Raw genomic sequence first — 22,677 nt, 5'->3', positions numbered from 1 at the left:
TCCCTTCAGGGGACAAGGAAGGGGCGCTGTGGTCTGCACTGAGGTCATGGGTATAGCATTACTTCTTCATTCTTGGCTTTGGTCTCCTTAGGAATAAAGCAGTAAGTGTGTATTCTACATGTTTTCCTACATCAATCCATGACAGCAGCCTGCCACTTTAACAAAAAAAAATGTCTTTTTTTTTCTTTTTGTGGTTCATTCAACTCCTGTAAGGGCATGCATTACTCACTTCATTTTCTTGAGATATTTCTTTTAAAGCAAAAATAAAAGAAAAGGAAAGGCTAGGGTTGACTCTGTGAGACCCCTGTATTTATTCACACTTATTGTGCATGACTGTCGACTGGTAAATCATATTAGCAGCCCGTCTCCCCATCAAGCTGCTACTTGCTTTCCAGCCCTGGGAAGGTTCAACAAATCAACAGGAGCACGGAAAACAGAACATCAGTCTAATCTAGTGTTTAAGGTGAAGTTTTCAAACCCAATCTAAGAAGATCTTTAGAGCAAGCAACAAGCTGAAGGGCTCAGAAGGTGGTATTGACAATGAAAGATTGTTGAAATATTGAGAAGCGCAGCACTTGTGCATTTTTAATAACAAGAGGGTCAACAAGGACACAGCTCCCTCAGTGCCAGGAGTTGCCACTGACTATGGAAATGGCCACACCAGGGTTATAAATGCTTGCAGTTCATCAGCTTTCTTAAACAGTTCATCAGCTTTCTTAAACACCCTGAACCCCCTCAGTGGACCTTTAGTCTTGAATTAACAAACCAAAGCAATGAAAGAGGGTGCAGTCTGAATGGCTGGCATTGATCCCCAACTGTGTCAGCACTGCTACAGGCCCTGAAAAACTCTCTCCATTGTCAATAGAAATTGACAAACCTCCTCTCCTAAATAGTGCAGCTGAGCCGGCGGGATCCACGCAGCTGTAAAGGGCTCTGCTCTTGGGGCCCGGGAGCACTAACAATGGAACAAGCATGAGCTCTTTGTCAGTCCCAGACTCGGCAATTTTCTAACAAGGATTAAAGTTGTTTCTCTGCGGTGCTGGTGAAAAGAGATTTAGCAACATACCGTGCTTTCTTCATGCAAGTTAAAGAGAAGTAGTTAAGGAATTTCATTATTCTGTTGACTAGTGGAAATATAAAACAAATATATTAAACATGCAAACTCCCTTTTCTGCCTAATTTACAACATTTCGGACAGTGATTCAATTAAATGTAACACTTATTGCCTAGAAACAAGCCCTTCACATTTATTTTGGAAGTTTTATTTTTAAAAAGTCCAGCTGCTGGCCACCTGGAATGAGGTCTCAATACATACTAATGCACAATGCCTTTAGCCCCTCTGTGGCTGATATTCCTAAATCTGAACCACAAGACCGCATACGGTTTATATATCACGGCTGCTTCAAGCAAATGATTTCTGTCAGAATGTGGATTCTGATGGTGATGGCAAGGCAGAAATAGCTGCTTGGCTAGGGAACAAATCTGTGATATATTTTCTGCTTAAGTGTTTAGCTTTTTATTGATTATGAATTGGTACAACTAGTTGATATATTTTCATTCTTCTCCAGCTATGCTCAACTCAATAGGGGAACAACAGAAAAAAAAAAAAAGAAAATCAACAGTTTTTAGTGCACTAAGACATGGAACAGCTAAATTTCCATTGTGTATGTATTTCTTCCTTCATTTCAAGGGAAGCTGTCTCTTTTCTAAGTGTTGAGTCACCAAGTTCAAATGCAATAGCATCTAGAAAATGTCACCTTAGGAAATAGGTACCTTTTGAATGCTAAGTTGAATTGAATAAAAGAACAAATGATATTTTTGAAATGCTGAAGGTTTTGATAAGTCGATAAATGTAAGGCATTCTTTAGTATCTTTTTGTAGCTTTGGAGAGCAGCAAACTCTTTAGAATGCCCCACAGTTTCACCAGTATATTAAGTAAATATAAATGCCTCACTGTACATTGAGTGTCTCTTTTGTCAACACTGTATCAATTTAACATAACTAAATTCATGGCCAGTCACTTCCCATTTCTAAACACGAAAGTGAAAATTTTACATTTATGGTAAATTTGCAACAGTAACACCAGCACTTTCCGCCCTCTATATGAGGCATCCCACTGAAACGATGCGAGGTGGTTGCCTAAAGCCCACCTCTGAAACACAAGCATCTATAAAGTTTTAAGCGTGAATTTCTTTTTGGCTTGGAATAGGAGTGAGGGCTACATTTCAGGAAAACTGAAACCAGCCCCTTATGCTTAAAAATACAGGAAGTGTTCAACCCAACCTATACCTATCAAGGTTCCAAGCTAGACACAGAGCCGTTCATGGGGGAAAGATAGAGACTTGCACGTGGACGTGGAGGGCTGGCTATCAGCATAGCAGAGGACATCGGCACAGAAGCTGAGAGGGGAAAGCGCCAGCACCTTTTATGCTCTGTCTGCTTGACTGAACCGGTCCGAGCTAGCCCCCTCTCAGTTTTCTCATCTGTAATATGAAGGGTAGAGTCTATGAACCTGGCTTTTAACTAAGAAGATTCTGATATTCTCCATAACTACTATGATATTAGATATGATTGTCAGAATAAAGGGCATGATTAGAACCAACACAGTTGTGATTCTTGTAAAAAAAAAAAAAAAAGAACTGCAGAGAAATGCCAAACTGTCACATTTTTACATGGTGCTTAAATACAGCTTTATTCTTTTAAAAAAACGCAAATCTAGTGCTGCAGAACTTTCTATTACCTGTTATTTTGTTTGTTATTAACTTACGTTAGCCTTTTAATGAAGCATAAATATATTATAAACAGAAAACAAAGTGTATTGAGGAATGAATGAGATTTCTCAAGAACTGTGAGATACATAGTATTCACCTCTGTTCTTCTATGAGTTCTGATCATAAAGGCATCTGATTTTTTTAAGTCCTTCCTGGGGGATTTAATGCATCAATTAAAATTTCATTTACTTCTGTGAACAGCCTTCACGAGATGGCTGTTATTTTTCCCACTTTGCGTACGTGAAAACTGAGCTTACATAGGTAGAAGACTGAGTTTAGAGTAAGCGTGTTCGGGCTGATACAATAGTTATGCACAGCAAGGTTAGATTTATGTCTTATCTATATGGATACATCCTTCAGAGTCTGTACTCATGACTGCTAGGCTATTCCAGTTCCTTCTAGAAAACAATCTTTTCTGTCAATAAAAGCTCTGATTCTTTATGGGAAGTTTGGCGCTTCCAGCAGACAACTAAGAAAACAACCTCTACCGTTCCTGGGGGTTCCTGATCATAACTGTAACACAGGATTGTGAAGTAAACAGGAAATGCTTATTAATTGTTTCAGAGAAGTCTACCACACTTTCTTGCAAGTGAACACAAGCTGCATTTACAAAGACCAAAGATATTTTTATTTTTTTTATTTTTTATTTATTTTTTATTTTTATTTTTTAAATTTTTTTTAATGTTTTATTTATTTTTGATACAGAGATAGACAAAGCATGAGAGGGGGAGGGGCAGAGAGAGAAGGAGACACAGAACCGGAAGCAGGCTCCAGGCTCTGAGCTAGCTGTCAGCACAGAGCCTGACGCGGGGCTCGAACCCACGAACGTGAGATCTGACCTGAGCCGAAGCCGGAGGCTTAACCGACTGAGCCGCCCAGGCGCCCCCCAAAGATATTTTTAAACCTAATAAGGTAATTTGTAATGTAAATCAGTTCTTCCAAGAACCACATTTCCTTAGGATGACCGAGGAAGTGCTTCTTCGGCTATGCCTTCCCCACATGTCCCATTCTTAAGACTTTAAGTAATCTCTATGCCCAATGTGAGGCTTAAACTCACCACCCAGAGATCAAGAGTTGCAGGAGCTACTGAGGCACGCAGATGCCCCACGCCACGCCACCCTATTCTTAAGATGTCTTAAGATGCCATATACCTTAATGCCTGGGAGTACCGGGAAGGGTTTTTTCCCCCCATTGTAACAAAACAAGGCAACATAGGGAAAAAGATCCTTGGTTCATTCATAAGGGGGCTTGATCTACATATGAAGCTTTCTTCATAAAAAACTAGAGAAGGCGAGGGGTGTGAGGAGGAAACTGCCCTCTGTGCCACGACACACATCAGTATTCTTCTCTTTCTTCTCAAAAGTTCCCATTCCAATATTCTAGCCCACAAACCTATCCCAAACCTAGCACATTTCTGTCAAAGAAAATTTAACTGGGGAAGCCAAATGGCCCTGACATCTCATTTGTTGGTCAAAGAATGATGGAACCTTTTTTTTTAAACATAGAGCAGAAAAGCACTTGAGTCTATGGCCAGACCACCCTGAACACGCCCGATCTCGTCTGATCTCGGAAGTTAAGCAGGGCCGGGCCTGGTTAGTACTTGGTTGGGAGAAAAGCAGTTGATTCATGTCATTCTTCTTCCATATTCAATGACAACCTCAATTCAGGGTGGTTTTCATTTTCTGCCTCTATCAGGAAATCTGCAAAGAAGAGCTTACGAGCATTTTGAGGTCTGTAAAGAAAATGTAAAAAGTGTAAGGCATATAGTAGGTACCTAATGAATGTTTGTTGAATGCTGAACAACTTTCCTATTCTTGAAGCTCAATACTTTGTCCCCCCATTACTTTCCCTTTTATTTATTTTTTAATTTTGAGAGAGAGACAGAGAGAGTGTGCACACAAGCAAGCAGGGGAAGGGCAGAGAGAGAGAAAGGGAGAGAGAGAATCCCAAGCAAGGTCCATACTGTTGGCACAGAGCCCAATGCAGGACTCAATTCCATGAAATGTGAGATCATGACCTGAGCAGAAACCAAGAATCAGACACTTAACTGACTGAGCTACCTGGGTGCCCCCATATTTTCTGTTAAAAAATGTAGGGGTACCTGGCTGGCTCAATCAGTAGAACATCCAACTCTTGATCTCGGGATCATGAGTTTGAGTCCCATGTTGGGTGTAGAGATTACTTAAAAAAACTGACAAAAAAACGTATAAATATCAAGATATTTCTAGATGAATTAGATCCTCTTAAGTTACAAAATACAGGTTACATAACAGGATACGTCCCGTAAGTTGGGAGTTGTACAAGCAATTTTCTGCTACCATTTCATGAATTCAAAATTCCCTTCATTGCACAATGTCCTGAGAGTAGTGTTATTAAACTAGCCTATGTTTTACCACACTACACAAAGCGCACTGAAATCAGCACTGTTCTTTATTATTCATTATTATCAAGTAGGCAAGTGCCTCTGGGGCTCTTTTCCTGGTGTCAAAGTGAAAACTTCAGATAATCAGTTGTTCCCCTCTCTCCTACTTCATAAAAAATGATGGGATACATGCAGGCTTGATTAATTTTTTTTACTGAAATGACTAATCATTGGCTTGGCCACACTCAGTGGTCAGTCCAGTTATACTGCTGTAGGCACCAGTCTAAAGGCACATCGTCTATGAATGGTTCATTTGGGCACTATGACCTTTAAAAATTTTTTTAAATGTGTATTTTTTAGAGAGAGAGAGAGAGAGAGAGCATGAGTGGGGAAGGGGCAGAGAGAGGGACACATAGAATCGGAGACAGGCTCCAGGCTCTGAGCTGTCCGCACAGAGCCCGATGTGGGGCTCGAACCCACGAACTGTGAGATCATGACCTGAGCCGAAGTTGGATGCTTAACCAACTGAGCCTCCCAGGCAACCCTATGACCTTTTTATCTGGTTGAATGAGTCGTTTTGGATACTATGTATACAATTTTGGTCAGGGTTGCATTTAAATTCATAATGTAGGATCTGAATAAAAATATAAATCAGACTCCTGGAAGGGCTTCTATTGAAAGACATAAGCTTCAGAGAAAAATCTTGGCTTGAGGATTAACTATTAGTAGGTCTTCCTGTTTCAGTTTCCTTATAGAAATGGGAAACCATCATTCCAAAAATTGGGATGATAAGGACTGAACTAGCTACCTAGTTACCTAGCTACCTAGTTACCTAGGTACCTAGCTACCATTCCGTCTCCAGCTCATGGCACACTCCCACAGGATCCATCCTCAGCAAGCTGAAAGACCTGACTCTTGGCTGCATGTTCTCTAAATCTGGGATTTCTGAGCATGTCAGCCCCTCCATCTGGACTTCTATCCCAAGGTATGTTTCCCTAGCCAGAACCATGTCAGCCTTTGAGACTCATTTCAACCACTATTTCTGTTAGGAAGCCAATACTATCTCTTACTAGGCAGCATTAGATGTTCGCATACTTCCTGCTCCTAGAACTCTGTACAGACATCTATAGGAGTATGTACAATGGGCTATACATCTGCCTCAATGGGCTATGCGTAACCCCAGGCAGCAACCAAGTCTTTATTTTTACTGCTATCTCCAGCCCTCAGCACACTGACACACAGCATGCATTGCATAATTTGTTGAAGGACTGAATGTTTTAGAATACTTGGAGATACAAAGTGCTACATATTTAATAGTGAGAGTGCAGCTTTTTAATAGAAAAAGGAGAGTATCAGAACCAGGTTGTTGACTTGAATCGCATGTTTCATTGATAGAAAAATAATTTAATAGATGCAAAAGTTGTAGAAATCACCAAAAAATAAACAATTGGCCTTTGGCTAAAGAAACTGAACATAGGACTAAAACGAAGTTTTAAATGTGACTGTCTAGTTTCATTTTAAGCTATGAATTAAATAAAGGAGAAAGTACTGTAAACTAATAACTTTTTTGTCTAAGACGTACATGAGTATCCACATACATAGTTTACACGCACGAGATCTAATAATACGACGTGTTCAGACGTTGATGGGCTCGGCTCTTGGAGTCCGTCATGTAAGCGGGGAGCTGCTCAGCCAGCACGTGCACCACGGTACTGAGTCCCATTCCTATTATCTAGGGCTGTGGGGGCACACCTGGAGGATGGCTGCCACTGCTGCCTGTGTATTCCCACCATCAAGTGACGTGTCCTGGGTGACTTCTATACTTGCTGCTTTGTGAGCTCTTTTTTTTTTTTTTTTTTTAAAGCCAGAAAAATATCACTGCGATGGCCTTGTTGACCTCAGTCTAAGGGAACATGAGAATTCTCCTGGGAGCTGAAACACGCCTGGCTGTTGAGCAAAGAACCCACGAAGGGTAGAGAGAAAGAGTATGCCCTTATCTCGTGACCATGGCATCTGATGTTGCAAACAGTGGAGTTGGGGATGAACTGTGCACTGGTCCTAACCTTTGGCAAGTTTCCAATCTTCTACTTGAAACAGATAAATAAATCAATCTCTTGAATCACTATTATTTCTTTTGAAAGGGAATTAAATTTTAGTTTTCCATAATACATCCATTTTAAAGAAAGTATGTTAATGTCTATTCTGGAGATGAACACATCAAACATTTTAATGAGAAATTAACTTTCTCAAAAGACCCGTTTGATCATAAAAATGTAAGCTTCTTTAAGACAGGAACTTGGTGTATCTTGTTTAACATTACCACATAGCATGTGGCCTCTACAAAATAAATACTGGGTGTGTGTGTGTGTGTGTGTGTGCAAATAAATGGTTAATAAGGAGAGTTTCAATTTCCTATTTTTTTAATGTTTTTTTTTTAATTTACTTTTGAGAGACAGTGTGAGCAGATGAGGGTCAGAGAAACAGGGAGATACAGAATCTGAAGCAGGCTCCAGGCTCTAAGCTAGGTGGCAGCACAGAGCCCAATGAGACTTGAACCCAACCCATGAACCATGAGATCATGACCAGAGCTAAAGTCAGTAGCTTAACTGACTGAGCCACCCAGGCGCCCTGTCAATTTCCTATTTTAATTAGAATCCCATCGTCACTGTGACAGAGATGCCCAACTGTGTGGGACAATACAATGCTAACCTTTTTTTTTTTAACGTTTATTTTTGAGAGAGAGTCGGGGTGGGGGGGCAGAGAGAGGGGGACAGAGGGATCTGAAGTGGGCTCTGTGTTGACAGCAGAGATCCCGATGTGGGGCTTGAACTCATGAACTCTGAGATAACGACCTGAGCTGAAGTTGGATCCTGAACGGACTGAGCCAGCCAGGTGCCCCAATGCCAAACGTTTTAGCCCCAGTACTCACAACTATTCCGTACACATAGTAACTCAATGGTGAGTGGGAGGTTTCCTCATGCATCTGACACATCAACTGAATGAACATTCTACATTAATAAATGTACACATTATATGCATATAGTATGGGCGGTCACTGAGGGGAAGCCAGCAAAAGGAGCTGTGGGGAGTATATGGAACCAAATTTCTGAGGATCTGTAGAGCAAAAGTATGGGGACACCATATATTAGACTGTGTAAGTAGGAACATGGCTCAAAAGAATCTTGTTCAACCACATTCAACCACTGCAACCCATTCCTGACTCAAAACCCCAAGCATGACAGAGAACGCTTAGAGGGGTTTCAAAGGATAACCCTGAAGATGATTAAAGGGCTAGGAAAGGGGCCTATGAAGGGAAGTTAAACAAACAGGGATTATTTATCCTGGAGCAGACAAGTATGACAAGTGCCTTAATAACAGTCTTCATATATTGGAAGGATTATTCCCTAGAGGATGCTGGCTACATGCTTTTTTTCCACTAAGAGCAAAAGGGAGAATACGTTTCAAAAATAGCACGAAGAATTTTGGTGAGATGGGGTTAGAATTTTATCCCAAACAAAATATTTTGCCCATGTTAACACAGGAGAATTTAGAGGGTCTCCTCTCTAGGGCTGGGCCATAATCAGGAAATTAAGGGCTCTCTCTAGGCGTTGATAAGTACTGTTGGATATTGTTCTTTCAGGGAGCTTCCTCTCAATGCATTCAGTAGATACCTCTACTAATGGCTCTGCCACAACAAATCCTTCCCTACACAGATGTTTTTTTTTCAGTTGGACTTAGCCAACAGTGGCTGGCAGTCTGGCTGTCACTGCTGTGTCCACTTGTGAGAGGCACCAGCAGGGATGCAAGGAGGGCTGGTGCAGGGGGGGCCCCTACCTAGGAGCTCAGAAAGCCACCACAGGAAATGGCCTTAGACCACGTGACATTTGCTGGTGAAGTCAGGTTTGAAGAGAAGGAGAGTAGTAGCTACCAGTTCTACGAAAATATCGCATTGGCCAACTGTAGAGACGCTGGTCTCACGGGGAGTCCTGGGTATTTTCAGCAATGACTCACTGGTGGCCAGTGGCAGCACAAGCATGCAAAATCACTGTGGAAAAACCAGGCTCTGCGTGGAGAAGTCACAATTTTCAGACCGTCTTAAATGTGGAAGCAACATGGAATCAACACTAAATAACTTTTAAAATGTTCAATGTGTAATCATTTCAACCATCTTTTAGAACATCAGTCAAGAGAATATTCTAATTTCTTCTGTGACCATTAAGTCATTGGTATTGGCTTGGGCAAATGAATGCTAATGCACATTTACACATCTGGGGTTTAGAAACATTTCTCCATGAAAATGAAAGTTTTGTCATCTTCCATTCATCAGAGACCGTTTTACCCTTGCTAAGAGAGTTTACGTGATCAACAACAATTTTTTTTCCTTATTCAAGCAAAACCTCAGATCAGTTCACATGTGAGATTTTTTTTTTCTTTCTTTTTCTTTCTTTCTTTCTTTTTTTGAAATTCTGAGCACAATTAAAGGTGAGTTAAGACTCTGGTGGAAATCTAAAGAGCATCGGCAAATCTGAGCACTGCTCAGCTTTTGAATTGCTTTTTCTACTTCTCAGTTCTTTTAAATGGTTTTCTATGGCAGGGACATTTTTCTTAATTAGTCACAGCTAATTAGTGTTCTGGCATAGACAAGTAATCAGAAATGTCAGAGCTGCAAGGCTACATCTCCCTAATCCTTTGATAATAATTTAGCCTCCTGGGAGGGCCCCAAGCTGCGGTAAGTAGTGACTGACAATAAGGCAAAATTAGGTGGGCAGCAGACCATTAGGATAGAAAAATAAAAAGCACTACCCAGTCCTGCTGAGCACCATCAGGCAACTAACGGCACTGCCAGATGAGGTGCCTGTTTAAGCCTGTGTTGTTAATTAGCTGATTCTACCAGACCTGCCACATATGTCCAGGTGCCTCATGCAAAGACGTCTATTTCTGGGAATGTGCCAAATGACAATTGTGTTTCATGATCACATTTCAAGAATATAAGGAAGAAGCCCACATATTTCTTGAAGATTCTTTTGAATTATCAAAGAAATGAGATCAACACGCTACAATACATTTTTCTTGTGGAGTTTCTTTTAGGCAATTAGGCACGCGTATCTCAAGTTTCCCAGGTTTACAATTCACCAACAGCTTAGATTCAAATGAGGGCCTCTGGCGGCTCTGAGCTGCGTCTGGACTTGCCAAAGCTACTCGGGCACCCGCCGCACATCAAATAGTAGATCCTTTTATAAATTCTTATACTTACAAATAATAACTTAACATTAAAATAAAGATTATTAACAAAAATGAACCAGACAGATGTAATTCGAGAGCAGAGGTTTTAACAAGAAACTAACTCTGAGCAAAGAAATCGCTAAGAAGCGAACTGGGGAGGGCATTTACCGAGGCAGACAAGACCATCCACCGAACAAGTTTGACTTATGACTATCTTAAAAGAGGTCAAACAACTTCAGTGTGAGACCAAATACTGTAAGTAAAACAAAATAGAAATATAGACAATTAAAGAAAACCCCCAAAATACTTGGGGAACAATGTGTCAAAGCCACTAAACAACAGTGTCAAAAGTAACACAGATGACAACCGGAGATCAAAGTTTTGATCTACCTTTCGGACACTATGAGGTACCACGGTCTATAACACAACCGTGTTTAGAAATACATGATCTCAAAAAGCCTCAAGTCCGCCATTGAACATATTATCCATCCTTTCCTATTGAGGAAAAAGGAAATGGTTATGACATGAGAGTGATATTAACCTTTAATTTTGAATGGCGACAGGAAAATCCTGGCTGGCCATAATGATCGGACAGTTAATGTTTTATATTTGAGTTATTTTTATACAGAGACAAAACCCAAAAGAAAATCCTCTGTAATGGGAATCTATACTAATTTATGTAGTTTATAGAACTTTCTAGTCATTTGAAAGTGAGAGATTATCGAAAAGAGGAAAACTGCTATCTTTAAGTTGACATTCACATACAAGAGAATAGATCTATAATATCCTAGAATTATTGAAAATGCAAGAAGACAAAGGAATATTCAGTCTTAATGGGCTGCAGCCTGCATTCCTAATACAGAGGCTGATTACACACACAAAGAAATTTATCCAAAGGACTGAAAAAGTAGAGTCAGTTTTAAATACGCGTCACGGAGGGGATCATGAAGGAGAGTTTTATCTAGCAGCCACTATTATCCATGCTCCGTTGATTTCAACTATTCTTGTGAAATCAACATGATAATAAACGGAATCTTTATGGAAGTTAAGAATAGTAGTGCTGATCTTACTGAGGATGAATAAATTCCTGAGTCACAAAGTTTGGGCATTAGTGTGAAACATTGCATTCACAAATTCTGCACATTTCTGCCTTTTCGTATTTGGGAGTCAGAGACAAGAGCATAAAAATGTAAAATGACTTTTATTCTGAAAAACATATTCTCTTGTCATGGGTTCAGTTTTTTTCTTTGTATGTTACCATATCTTAAAATGGCTACTGAATTCATTTATATAGTTTAGGTCAATTTTACTTAGTGTTTACTTTAGAGTTGCTTTACTGAAAAGACTTCTTTTCAAGGAAAGTACTGAGAAATTAATCCTTTATAAAAAGTGATTTGGATGAATATAACTGATTAACTATCATTTAAAGAATTACTTTTAATTTTATAAGACATCACCACAATATTTTAAAAAAATCTCATTGAGATGAAACTCCTCAACAATTAAATATTTAATCAGTTTGTAACACAAGAGAACATGTAATCTGCATGATTTACCAATTAAATACTGCACCCTGATGTGTCTTCCGCAACATGATAGCTGAAATGAAATTGTTTCAAAGGGACTCAGGAAGGGCAATTCCCAATAAATATACAAAGATTTAGAGAGGTAGGTGGGTTTAGTGTGCATCCTGGACAATAAAATGTATTTCAACCAACCCCTAACTACCTCCAGGCTGTAATATTTTTGGACATCAGGAAAGGACCACACAGGGTGCACTTGGACAATTACTGCCCAGGTCAGTTTCCACTCTGGAAACACCGACACTGTCCAAACCAGAGATCCCAAGCCTTGCAGGAACTACCCAGCCTCTCTCCTGACGCATGGGCACCTGTGGCTCGTACTGCGTGTCCCGAAGCCTGAGCGTGGAGGAAGAAACATCACTGGAGACATTAAAAAATGGAAGTTAAGAATTAGAAAATCTTTGTCATACTTCTATCTTGGAATTAGACAAGTTGTAGATGGTTTTGATTTGATAAAAACTTTTAAAAAGTTGCTGACAATGGCATTTAATATGTAAGAAAAAACACACTAGGGTAAGAGAGATTGCAGAGAAGCTGACAAACCATTTGGCGTCTCCATGATCTGTCTTACTGCAGGAGAGCTTTCTTAAGATTCTTCTTGCCCAGATAAGAAACATTTTATCTAAATTGAAAATGTAAAATTAACATGCAGATTTTAAACTCAGCATGTATAATGATGACCACTTGTGAGGAAGAGACAGTCTCTGCTGAAAATATTCTGGTCACTCAGAAAGAGTTAGCATGAATATGGAATGGATGAGTTCCAACTCTTTTTCTAAATTTGGGGTTCAGAGCCCTGGTGGTAGATACACAGAATGTCATGGAACAGCTATTCTTTTATATAGAATCTCTTTTCTTTTTTATCTATTGCATTTGCATTGATTCTTGGGTGGGATACCCTGCTTTCACCCGGCTATGACAAAAAACAAAAACAAAACCTTAAGAACTGCTACTCTGTGGTGCACGGCTCGGCATCCATCCAATCTGGTAATTTTTGTCATCACTGCTAAGATTAATTGAAGCTAATTTAATTTAGTTGGTTTAAAATCTGGAAGATATTTCAGAAACCATCTGGAGTTCAAGACCAATTTCTTCAGTTTGTATGTACTAACCACACTGAGCCTTAGGCAGGGGACATAACTTCTTGACACTCACTCTGACAATCAATGGCAGAATTGTGGGTTGGAACTCAGGTTTCGGGATTCCTGGTCCAGCCCTCTCCCATAGTACTGTGTTACCGTGTCCAATTTTGTAAGTCTGGTGGAGATGGCATAGACTTTGAAACTGGAGAGACAGAATTTCAAAGTCTGATTCAACACTTAACAAGTCACTTATCTTCTATGAGTGGGAGATTCTTTAACCTGAAAATAAGGATAATGGGGAATATGGCATCTAGTTCAGCAGGTTAGAAATGATGTAGGTAAAGCACATAGCACATTTCCTGGTACAGGGAGGTGCTGTGGGAATGGTAGTGATGACAGCTAGGGTTAGTATTATTATTTTGATAATTTGAGAAAATTAGGGATACACCTTAAAACAAACTTGGTTCCTTCTAGTAACAGCATGGATCTGCCATTATTTATTTATACTTTTAAAAAATTACTTCTGTGTTACACAGAAAATGTTTCAGAAGTTTAACTACTTATGAAATGAAGTAGAATGTCTTGGTTCTTTGTCCTAATATTAACCTTTTTGATCTTGCAAAGGTATATTTATCTTTAATATTTTAAAATTTAATGTAAGCCTACAGGTCATCCTATATTTAGGGCTTTGAAGATAATACAAATTTTACACAGTCCTGTCTTTAAGACTCTGAAGTTAAGAAAAGGCACCTGGGTGGCTCAGTCAGTTAAGCATCTGACTTCAGCTGAGTGAGTTCAAGCCTTGTATTGGGTTCTGTGCCGACAGCTCAGAACCTGGAGCCTGCTTCCAAATCTGTGTCTCCTTTTCTCTCTGCCTCTCTCCTGCTCAAGAGCTGTCTCTTTCTCTCAAAAATAAATAAATGTTAAAAAAAAAAAGTTAAAAAGGACTCTGAAGGAAACAAAACCCTTTCCATGGAGGCCAGAACAATAATAATAGCAGTGCACAATGTTCAGGAAACTGGACCGTGGCTTATGGTTTTGTGAACTGTACATGGATGGCCATAGGAGGTACCATTCTTCATTGTTGGTGCATTCCAAAGCAATGGACACAAATCTAGGCTAATGGTCATCATTTGGCCTTAGGCCCTGGTACAATTATGTAAGGAGAACCCTAAAGTATTTCACCACAAACATCAGGAGCAATTAGGATGCTTAACTGATCAAAAAGTTTCTGACGCCAAAAATGCTGCAAGTAATTATTGCTCTTAGGGAAAGTTTCACAGAACGTTCAATAGTCTTTTCCATGAGGAGAGCATCATGCAGAAACAGATTATTTAGTAAAACACACGAGTTCTTTTTCAGAGTGTTGGCATTGGAGGCAGAATCAAAATGTGTCTTCAGAATAATGGTTTCATATAAAAATATTGTAATTTGTGGGATTTTCCAAAGGAAGCGAATCTCATTGAGGTCAAAAGACTATCCTTGTTAAGGACGGGAGCTCTCATACTGACTGCCCAGGAACTGGATGCCCTACACCTTTACCTGGGTTGGTTAAACTACTAAGTATTGATTCATGTGCATGTATGTATGTATGTGCATTTTCCTCTGCATCTGAAGTTATGAGTCTGTTTCCTTCCTTCCCTTCTATTTCCTTCTCACTTTAATTGAAATAGTAAAAGTTTGTCATGATGCCTGAATAAAATTGTTCTCTTCAATCTTTTATCTGTAATAGACTAAGGTTGCCACCAGTATTTATAGGGTCATTATTTTCAACTGTTTCTTGACACCTAACAATATTATTTTAAGTTTCAGCCAAGAGGATTTCCAATAATTATATAATGTCTCTCAGTAATGATCTGTTGCTTAAGATACACATTCTGTTTTACCTTTCAACACATACTTGATAACCTCTCATTTACTAGCTATAATTGAGGCAAATTCAGTCTTGGCTAATTAGGGGCTCTTAGTACCCCCTCATACATGTTATTCTTGATGACATATCAATAGAAGTAGGGTCTACTTTTTATTTTTAATTACAGTAATAAAAACGTGCAATTTAAAAATATTAGAATGTTTAAGGACATTATAACTATTTCACAAGTAACAAGTCCAGTGTTCTTCTGGGGATATGCAAAATGACAAAACCTTCACGACCAAAACAGAATGGTCGCTTGTCAAGAGTTCCTTTCAGAAGCAAACTTACAGCCATGTCAGATGCCTAGGTGTCAAAGGAAAGTGAACATAACCAGGGCAATTAAACTAGACATAATTTTATATTTTTAAAAGAAAGCTCTATACCCAATGTGGGGTTTAAATCATGACCCTAAGATCAAGAGTCGTGTACTCTACTGACTGAGCTGGCCAGGCGGCCCTAAACTAGACATAATTTTAACATTGGCCCCTTTGCATCCACTTCAGTTCTGTTGGTTATTGCTGTCACATAAAGTCTTCAAAGAAAGTTTGGCGAATGTGAGAGACGTGAAGTATGGAATATCTTTATATTGGAAAAAATTTTATTTCTGTTATGAACTGATGGCAAACTTTGTAGTAAATATGTCACCAAGACAAAAAGTTGGAGATGTTAAGAACGAACACACACACACACACACACACACACACACACACACCTACCTACGATGGCCTATTTCCAGATGATTCTACCTTTTCTCAATGTAGAAAACAAGCTTTAGCTATACTAAGAATAAACATAATGGAAATCACATCAATCCAATTTTCCTATTCTGTTCAATACTTTTGAAAATTACCACATAAGCAAAAAAAAAGTAGAAGAGAGTTTGGAAGTAAAACATATGCTTGTGAATTCGGAGCAATACCAAATGGAAGCAGAAGTTGCTAATATGGTTTCAGTATTTTGTCAAAGAGCCAGCTGGATAGATGATAATTTTTCTACCCCTGCAGGGCATCAAAGCTTTTAGGAAATCATTCTTTTCACACATATTAACACTTAGCTTATTAAAACAGATGATACTTTTATTGTAAAACAGCCTGGGTAGAGGCTAGAAGCACAAACTATGGAAGAAGAGGCTCATTTTGACCACCCGATCTGATCTGACAAACAGTGAGCACTGCCACAGCAGACCAGGGACGAGATGATGACGCAGCAGGACCTTCTCTAACTGCCACAGCTGAAGTGTCACCACAAAGCCCGTGAATTGCTGTTATGAAAACATTTGCGGTAACTTGCATAATTAAATGAAACTGCCAGAAAAGCATTTCCAAAATGCAGGGGAGATGTACGTAAATAAATACAGTTCAAAGCAAATATTCCATTTCAGCATCAGCATTGTGGTGAATTCTGGGAAGTTCCAACACAAGCAAAAGCACCATTTCCTTTGAATTGACTGTTAAATAATTACAAATGAATGACAACATTGGTATTGAAATGGATTGCTCTCTTAGTTTCCTTTACAGAGACAGAGAAATGAAACTTAACGATCAGCTCTCTAAACCACACCCTCCCACTTCTAGGAGTCGCCAGGTGGAAATGAAGACCAGGGTTGTACCCTTAGCATATGACAGTACCGTAGATCAAGGGGGAGGGGAATGTTCAATAACAGTGCAGCGGTGGTGGATACTTGGCTTTCCCGAAGCTTATGTCTTTGTTTAACTAAGGAGCATTATGTTAACTCACAAAACTTTCAGAGGAGGGGCCTGCTCCGCGCCAGCATGATCCTGTTTATAAAGTGCACCAAAGGTAAGCGGACCGGTGCTGTATACACAATGGTAAACTGGTTATCATCCTGCTCGTTAAAATTAACCTTAGAAGCTTTTTGAGATCTCCATTCTAACAGTGACACTTTTCACGTACAAAAGAAGCCAATTAAGGCTTCTGTCAACAGTCAGAGAACTAAAACTATCAACTGTATTGGATGCATGGAAGAAAAGGGATCAGAAACGGAGACTGCTTTGCAAACATCAAAATGCAATTTTCCCTGCACACATGCCTAGGATGCCAGGAAGCCCTGCAAGCGCGGTTACTTACATCAAACAGCTTTTCTATATACATTTCCTCATTGACCTTTTCTCGAAGAATATCCTGGTTTTGCCGAACAAACATGATATAGGTGTCTGCCAGATCCATTCCTGGTTTCTGTGGTGGGGGAGGAGCACGGGGGTGAAAGATCAGGTCTCCGTTGTGAAAACATTGTTAGAACACAACCTTAGAAAACAATTCACATATCATTTCAAAAATTACATTAGTAAATTATGCTCAAGACCAAAATCGACAATGAGCACCTTCAGTAAATTTCATAATGAAAATAAATAAAAGTTTATTACTGATGTCTGTAACCTGAGGTCATAGTTCCTCATCATTATGCAAATGAGTAGAGACATGTGGCTGTAAACTACCAAACACGGCTATCTTGAACGGTTAATATGCCACACAGTGTAAATGCATGAATTTTTTAAAAAAGTCCCCACTTCCAATAATCCATTTGTAATTGCCAATACAATTTACTTGTCACTATCTCTGGTTGATTTATTCATATATATTAAAAACAAAAATGTGGGGTGCCTGAGTGGCTCAGTCAGTTAAGCATCCAACCTCAGCTCAGATCATGATCTCACAGCTTGTGAATTTGAGCCCTGGGTCAGGCTTTGTGCGGTCAGTTCAGAGCCTGGACCCCGCTTGGGATTCTGAGTCCCCTTCTCTCTGCCCCTCCCCCACTCACACTCTGTCTCTCTTCCTCTCAAAAGTAAATAAACATTAAAAAAATTAAAAAAACACAAACCCCCCCCAAAACAAAAAGGTTAGTTTTTCCTGGATTGCCTTCCTCAACTACTATAGATGCTTAAGCATATAAGCTAAATTTTATTAATTTGAATAAAATATTATTAGGAAAATATTGGGCAAAAAATTAATGAATTACCAAGTGAAATGTAAACCAAAATTTTGTGGATTGTCCATGGTTTCTACTCATTCATTTTTATCTACCTCAAATATTTCATTTTAGAAATACAATATCAATGAACCAATCTCCCAAGAAGAATCTAAAGTATGAATTAGATAACTTTCTGAAGTTATCCAACATCTGGTGTCTTGTAATGTTAGAGGAGACAGGGCAGTTAATATAATTCCTTCTTGTTACAAAGTTTACAAAATTAGTACTAGGAAGGCACAAAAATCTGAATGACTTCCATAGAGTTTTCCTTCTGAAGTTACCCTCTTCTTTCCCCTCCCCTGCCCCCATGCTGAGCATGGAACCTAGTGAAGATTCTCTCTCTCTCTCTGCTTCTCCCTCCTGCTCATGCTCTCTTTCTAAAATAATAATAAAAAGAATATGGCATTAATAATAACAAATGGTGGAGCTGATGCCCAAGTAAGTCCATTGGTCTTGTATTTCATATTCATAGAATGTACTTATAACTTCGATCATCAGGTCTCATTTTGCAAAGTAAATCTTCCAAAGAAATGAAGTGAAAGAGAATACAGGTCATTTAACTCTTACTACTGCAAGAAAAACAAGGCATAACTGGAGTATCATGGTAGCCTGTCTTCTTAAAAGAAGAACGGAAGTTTCTTACTGCCTTTTTGGGGGGGAGGGGGAATATTTTATACACAATGATTAAACTGTCCATCACTTCACCAGTGCATAGTACAGGAAATGAGCATATGTCATTAATAAAACTTATTTTGATTTTTTTGGTAACAAAGTTATTTCTGGGTAATATGAATTACAGGAAGCTCTTACTGCTCTCATATCTAGCCTGAAGGGAAATATATGCCACGTAAACTCAAGGATCATTCCAAACCTAACTGTAATATGACAAAATTTGTTATAGTTATAATTTGAAAGAACTACTTAAATGTCTTCGTTGGTCTTTCCTTCAAGAGCATCTGTATTCAGTGTAGGGAACAGATTTCAAACCTAATGGAGGCAACTTATCAAATGCATTCCTTCACTTGTTTTCTGCATAAATCTCTTGAGCAATGTTTGAAAGTTAAAATACAATGACATGGAGAACCGAAAGAAACCTAGGTTATTTCTTCCTTTGCTGCAGGGTGGGGGTGGGTGTGCACTATATATCAGTTTTTCCAGCGAAGAGGCAGGGTAATTTGTACAAAGATTACTACTACCACTTGAAGAGAGCTAACCCATAAGGTACTTCTCTCCATTCTTTTTAAACTTTGTCAAAACATCACAAATGACATCCAGAAAACATACCGCCACAGAATAAAAACGGCAACAGAACACTGGTCTATGTATAATGGACACTGGTCTATGTATAATGGACAGCATACAGAAAGTTAGCTCAGCATCTGAGCCTCAGCCAGGTCCTTGGAAACAAAATACCATGACATGTGTAATACCAAGGCGGTCCGGCACAGCTCAGCTAACCTGAGAGTTAAAGAATATACAAATGAGAGGTTTGTTTTCCCCACCATTTCTCACCCTGCCCAACCCCATTTTTATTTCTACCTCTTGAAAGAAGAGTAGGCTTACAAGTTTTATCTAGTCAATCTCTTGACCCATCAAACTCCCTGGAAACTAAGTTATAGCTAGGAGGATTGGGGAATAGTGACTTCAAACACTTGCCATAGATTCTAAGGTCATTTTTCCTGATTCTTTGATCTCTTTCATGATAACAGTTGACAAAAAAATAAAAGAAAACAGTTACAAAATGTAACAGTGTCCAGGAAGAGTTTATTTTCTAACATTTGAAAATAATAAACACCTTACAGTTAAAGTCTAAAAGAAACTTAAATGCGGTTCCCTTTGGCAGACCCAAGAAATATGATACTGAAATCTGTAGGTTGAGACAGTTCTACAACTTTCTAAGGAAATAAACATCTCTGGTTGCAAGTGTGAAGGAAAGCTCATTTAAAAGTTTAATTCAACAAAATTAAGTGTTTCTGTCTTTTGTTTTTTTTTAATTATACTTTCTCCCCTTTTGGCAAATTAAGATCCACTTGCCTGGAAAACAAAACCTAGAATTCTTACATTTCTCATTAGCATTATTTCTTTCTTTACCTTTGAGCTGTTTACCTATTCTTGAAACTGTGACATATGGGAATTTCACACCTAGTGAGTATATTTTCATGTAGCTGTGGCATGAGACCATAATCATTAAAAGAATATACACAAGTAAGAGTAACTGCAACAGTTGGTGACATTTACCAATTAGAATTATAGTTCTTTATCCTTCCTTTAGTGCATGAAGGGTAATTATCTCTGATAAATTGCTGAAAAAGATATAATTTTCCTTTTAAACAGTTTCTACTTACAGTACAAATGTGTTTGGATAGAAGACATTATCACTGGTTCAGTGCTCCTTTGTGCAAAGACTTTTTTTATGGCAGCAAAATTTACATACTTTGGAAGTCACTATGTTTAATTCCATTATTACACGCTACGCATCTAATTTCATCATTAGATGTTATCTTATTAGGAAATGAAGTTTTGTTAAAAAGTAAAAAACAAAAACAAAACTGAACACACTCTGTTTCTGGTGTGTGAATGAATGGGATGCATGTGATTGCCTGACAGAGGCACCAAATTGCCATGTGTATTGGTACAGGTAGGTGTCCACTAACCTTACTGAAGTAGAGGTCTATGAAACCTCAAAAACTCTGGATATGGATGAGTTTTTGTCAAGAATATGGTGATCCAGAGAGCTAATGTCAGAAATCTCTTCTATATTGGCAATTATACTTTTCTTAACCAATACGAGAAAATAACAATTAAAGACCATGTAGCAAGCACGCTACGCATTAACTACCACTTAGAGTCAATGTTTTTTTTTTTTTTTTTTGCATTCCACCATTTAAACCTCTGAGATCCTTGGTTCACTAAGCACTAACTTCTCCATCTTGCTTTTTAGGGTAGTGATCTCTAAATCAAAATAAAAATTCCTGAATTCTAATTTGATTCTTTAAAAAGGAACAAAATTTGGCTAACAAAGTTAGAGTAGAACACTAACATCTACAAAATGCCCCTGTGAGCATAAAGAAATCAATAAATTGTGGAGGGAAATGTAGTATGGTGAGGAGGGTGTCTCTGACATTGGCTGTGGAAGTAATAGAATACACCAGTGAGTGAAAGAGTTTAAGGAAGGGTGCAGGCTCCAGCAAATTTTTTTTAAGCGTTAATCACTGGTTAACCTAGTGGGATGAAAATGCCGTTTAGAAAAAGAGAAAAAAATTCCTTGTTAATTATACGCTGCAAATGCTCTTACTTCCTGCTGCTCTACCTAATCCCACAGGTGCAAGTCTTCACTCTCCCTATTCATGGGTAGGTGGGTGCAGTGCTGCCCATCATTTTCCACAGCAATGGATTTAGATGCAGAGGAAGCAGCTTAACCTTCCACAGGAGGTTAACAATACACTATGCAAACACTGTCATGGTGTCTATTTAACAAGGAGACAGATTTTTTAAATACACTGTTCTAGTCTCAAAGATTAACTAGAAGCTACAATATAATTGACTTAATTTGAAAGTGCACTTCTCATAACCTATAAAAGCTTGCCTTGAAGAAACATTCAAGTGTAGAGCTGTGTTACCGTGATGTGTAAGAATCTGCATGCATGGATCTTGTGAGGTTTGAAATAACTGTACACCTCAGTTTGAAATTGTAATAGGAACAATTTCTATGTCAGCTCTGGCATTTCAACTTCAGAAATGGTCTATGACTGATCATTGGAGAACACAGGACATAATTCTACAAACATACAACATACTCCAGATATCCTTAACAACAATATATATCATTCTTTCACTGTTCAATATATTCTTTATAGCTTTGACATTCATGCAGCCATTTCTATAGTTTACATTTGAGTGAAAATACTCTTAAAGTTACAGTTTTCAAAAAGCATTTGGAGCAGGTTAAGTTATATGTTCTCAAATACTTACAAAAATGGATTTTGAGTATCACTATGATGATTATGTCATAAAATATATTTTACCAATTTTGTACAAAGTATAATAATTCTATTGTATTCACATAGAAAAGCAAATGGAAAGAAACAGAACTAAACCTTCAATCTAGGTTTATCCCATCTTAAATATTACATACGCTTAGGAAGAGGAATAGTTCACAAAAGGGGTTGGGGGAAGAGGTGATGTGAACAATGAAAATGTCACAATGATATGAGGTTTTGGAGATTTTATAATAATAGTTTAACTTTTTAAAACAATAGAACACTTTTCATTGTTCTTAAAATACCCCCCAAACTATTATTTCAAGCAGTGAAGCAGCCAGAGTCCCCTTTCTCTCTGTTAAATTTAGTGGTATTCAAAAGTCCATTAATTAACACTATTGTACATTTTGACTCCAATTTGGAAAGTAGAAAATTCTGAACTAAAGGTAGTGGCACCCACATCCATTTGAAAACATCCTTTAGATATGGAACATGTGTGTTTTAAGTATGTATGTTTCCTTTAGTCCCATACTTCTGTGATACACACACACACACACACACACACACACACACACACCACAGAGTTCTCCAGAGTTCTTGCTCTGGATAGGACTTCTGTCTGCTCCCTGTGAGTATAGTTAGTAAAAAGCAGGCTCCCAACACACGCTATGAGAGTATATCAGAATCTGCTATTACTAATGCTCATATAACTTATGCAGTCATATTGTTTTCACTCTTAAATTCATATGAATGCCTCACACTGTTTCTTCTA

The 22,677-nt window shown here is 38.5% G+C and overlaps 1 protein-coding gene and 1 long non-coding RNA gene across 17 annotated transcripts in view; one reads left to right on the top strand and one right to left on the bottom strand.

Moving 5' to 3' along the window:
• The window catches only part of CADPS2 (calcium dependent secretion activator 2), a 522,703-nt gene that overhangs the window by 10,301 nt on the left and 489,725 nt on the right, over positions 1 to 22,677 (bottom strand). For all 16 annotated transcript variants that reach the window (XM_029924158.1, XM_029924180.1, XM_029924174.1 and 13 more), the window contains one exon: positions 17,025 to 17,132. In XM_029924158.1, coding sequence (XP_029780018.1) covers positions 17,025 to 17,132 — 108 coding nt within the window. The remainder of the gene's footprint in view (positions 1 to 17,024; positions 17,133 to 22,677) is intronic.
• Positions 6,001 to 7,261, top strand: LOC115279766. Its single transcript, XR_003903584.1, has 2 exons — positions 6,001 to 6,118; positions 6,998 to 7,261. It is a non-coding gene; the product is annotated as an uncharacterized LOC115279766 (long non-coding RNA).

Source organism: Suricata suricatta, chromosome 2 (genome assembly GCF_006229205.1).
Source record: "Suricata suricatta isolate VVHF042 chromosome 2, meerkat_22Aug2017_6uvM2_HiC, whole genome shotgun sequence".
Lineage (NCBI taxonomy): Eukaryota > Metazoa > Chordata > Mammalia > Carnivora > Herpestidae > Suricata > Suricata suricatta.
This window is presented reverse-complemented; position numbering and strand designations above follow the sequence as displayed.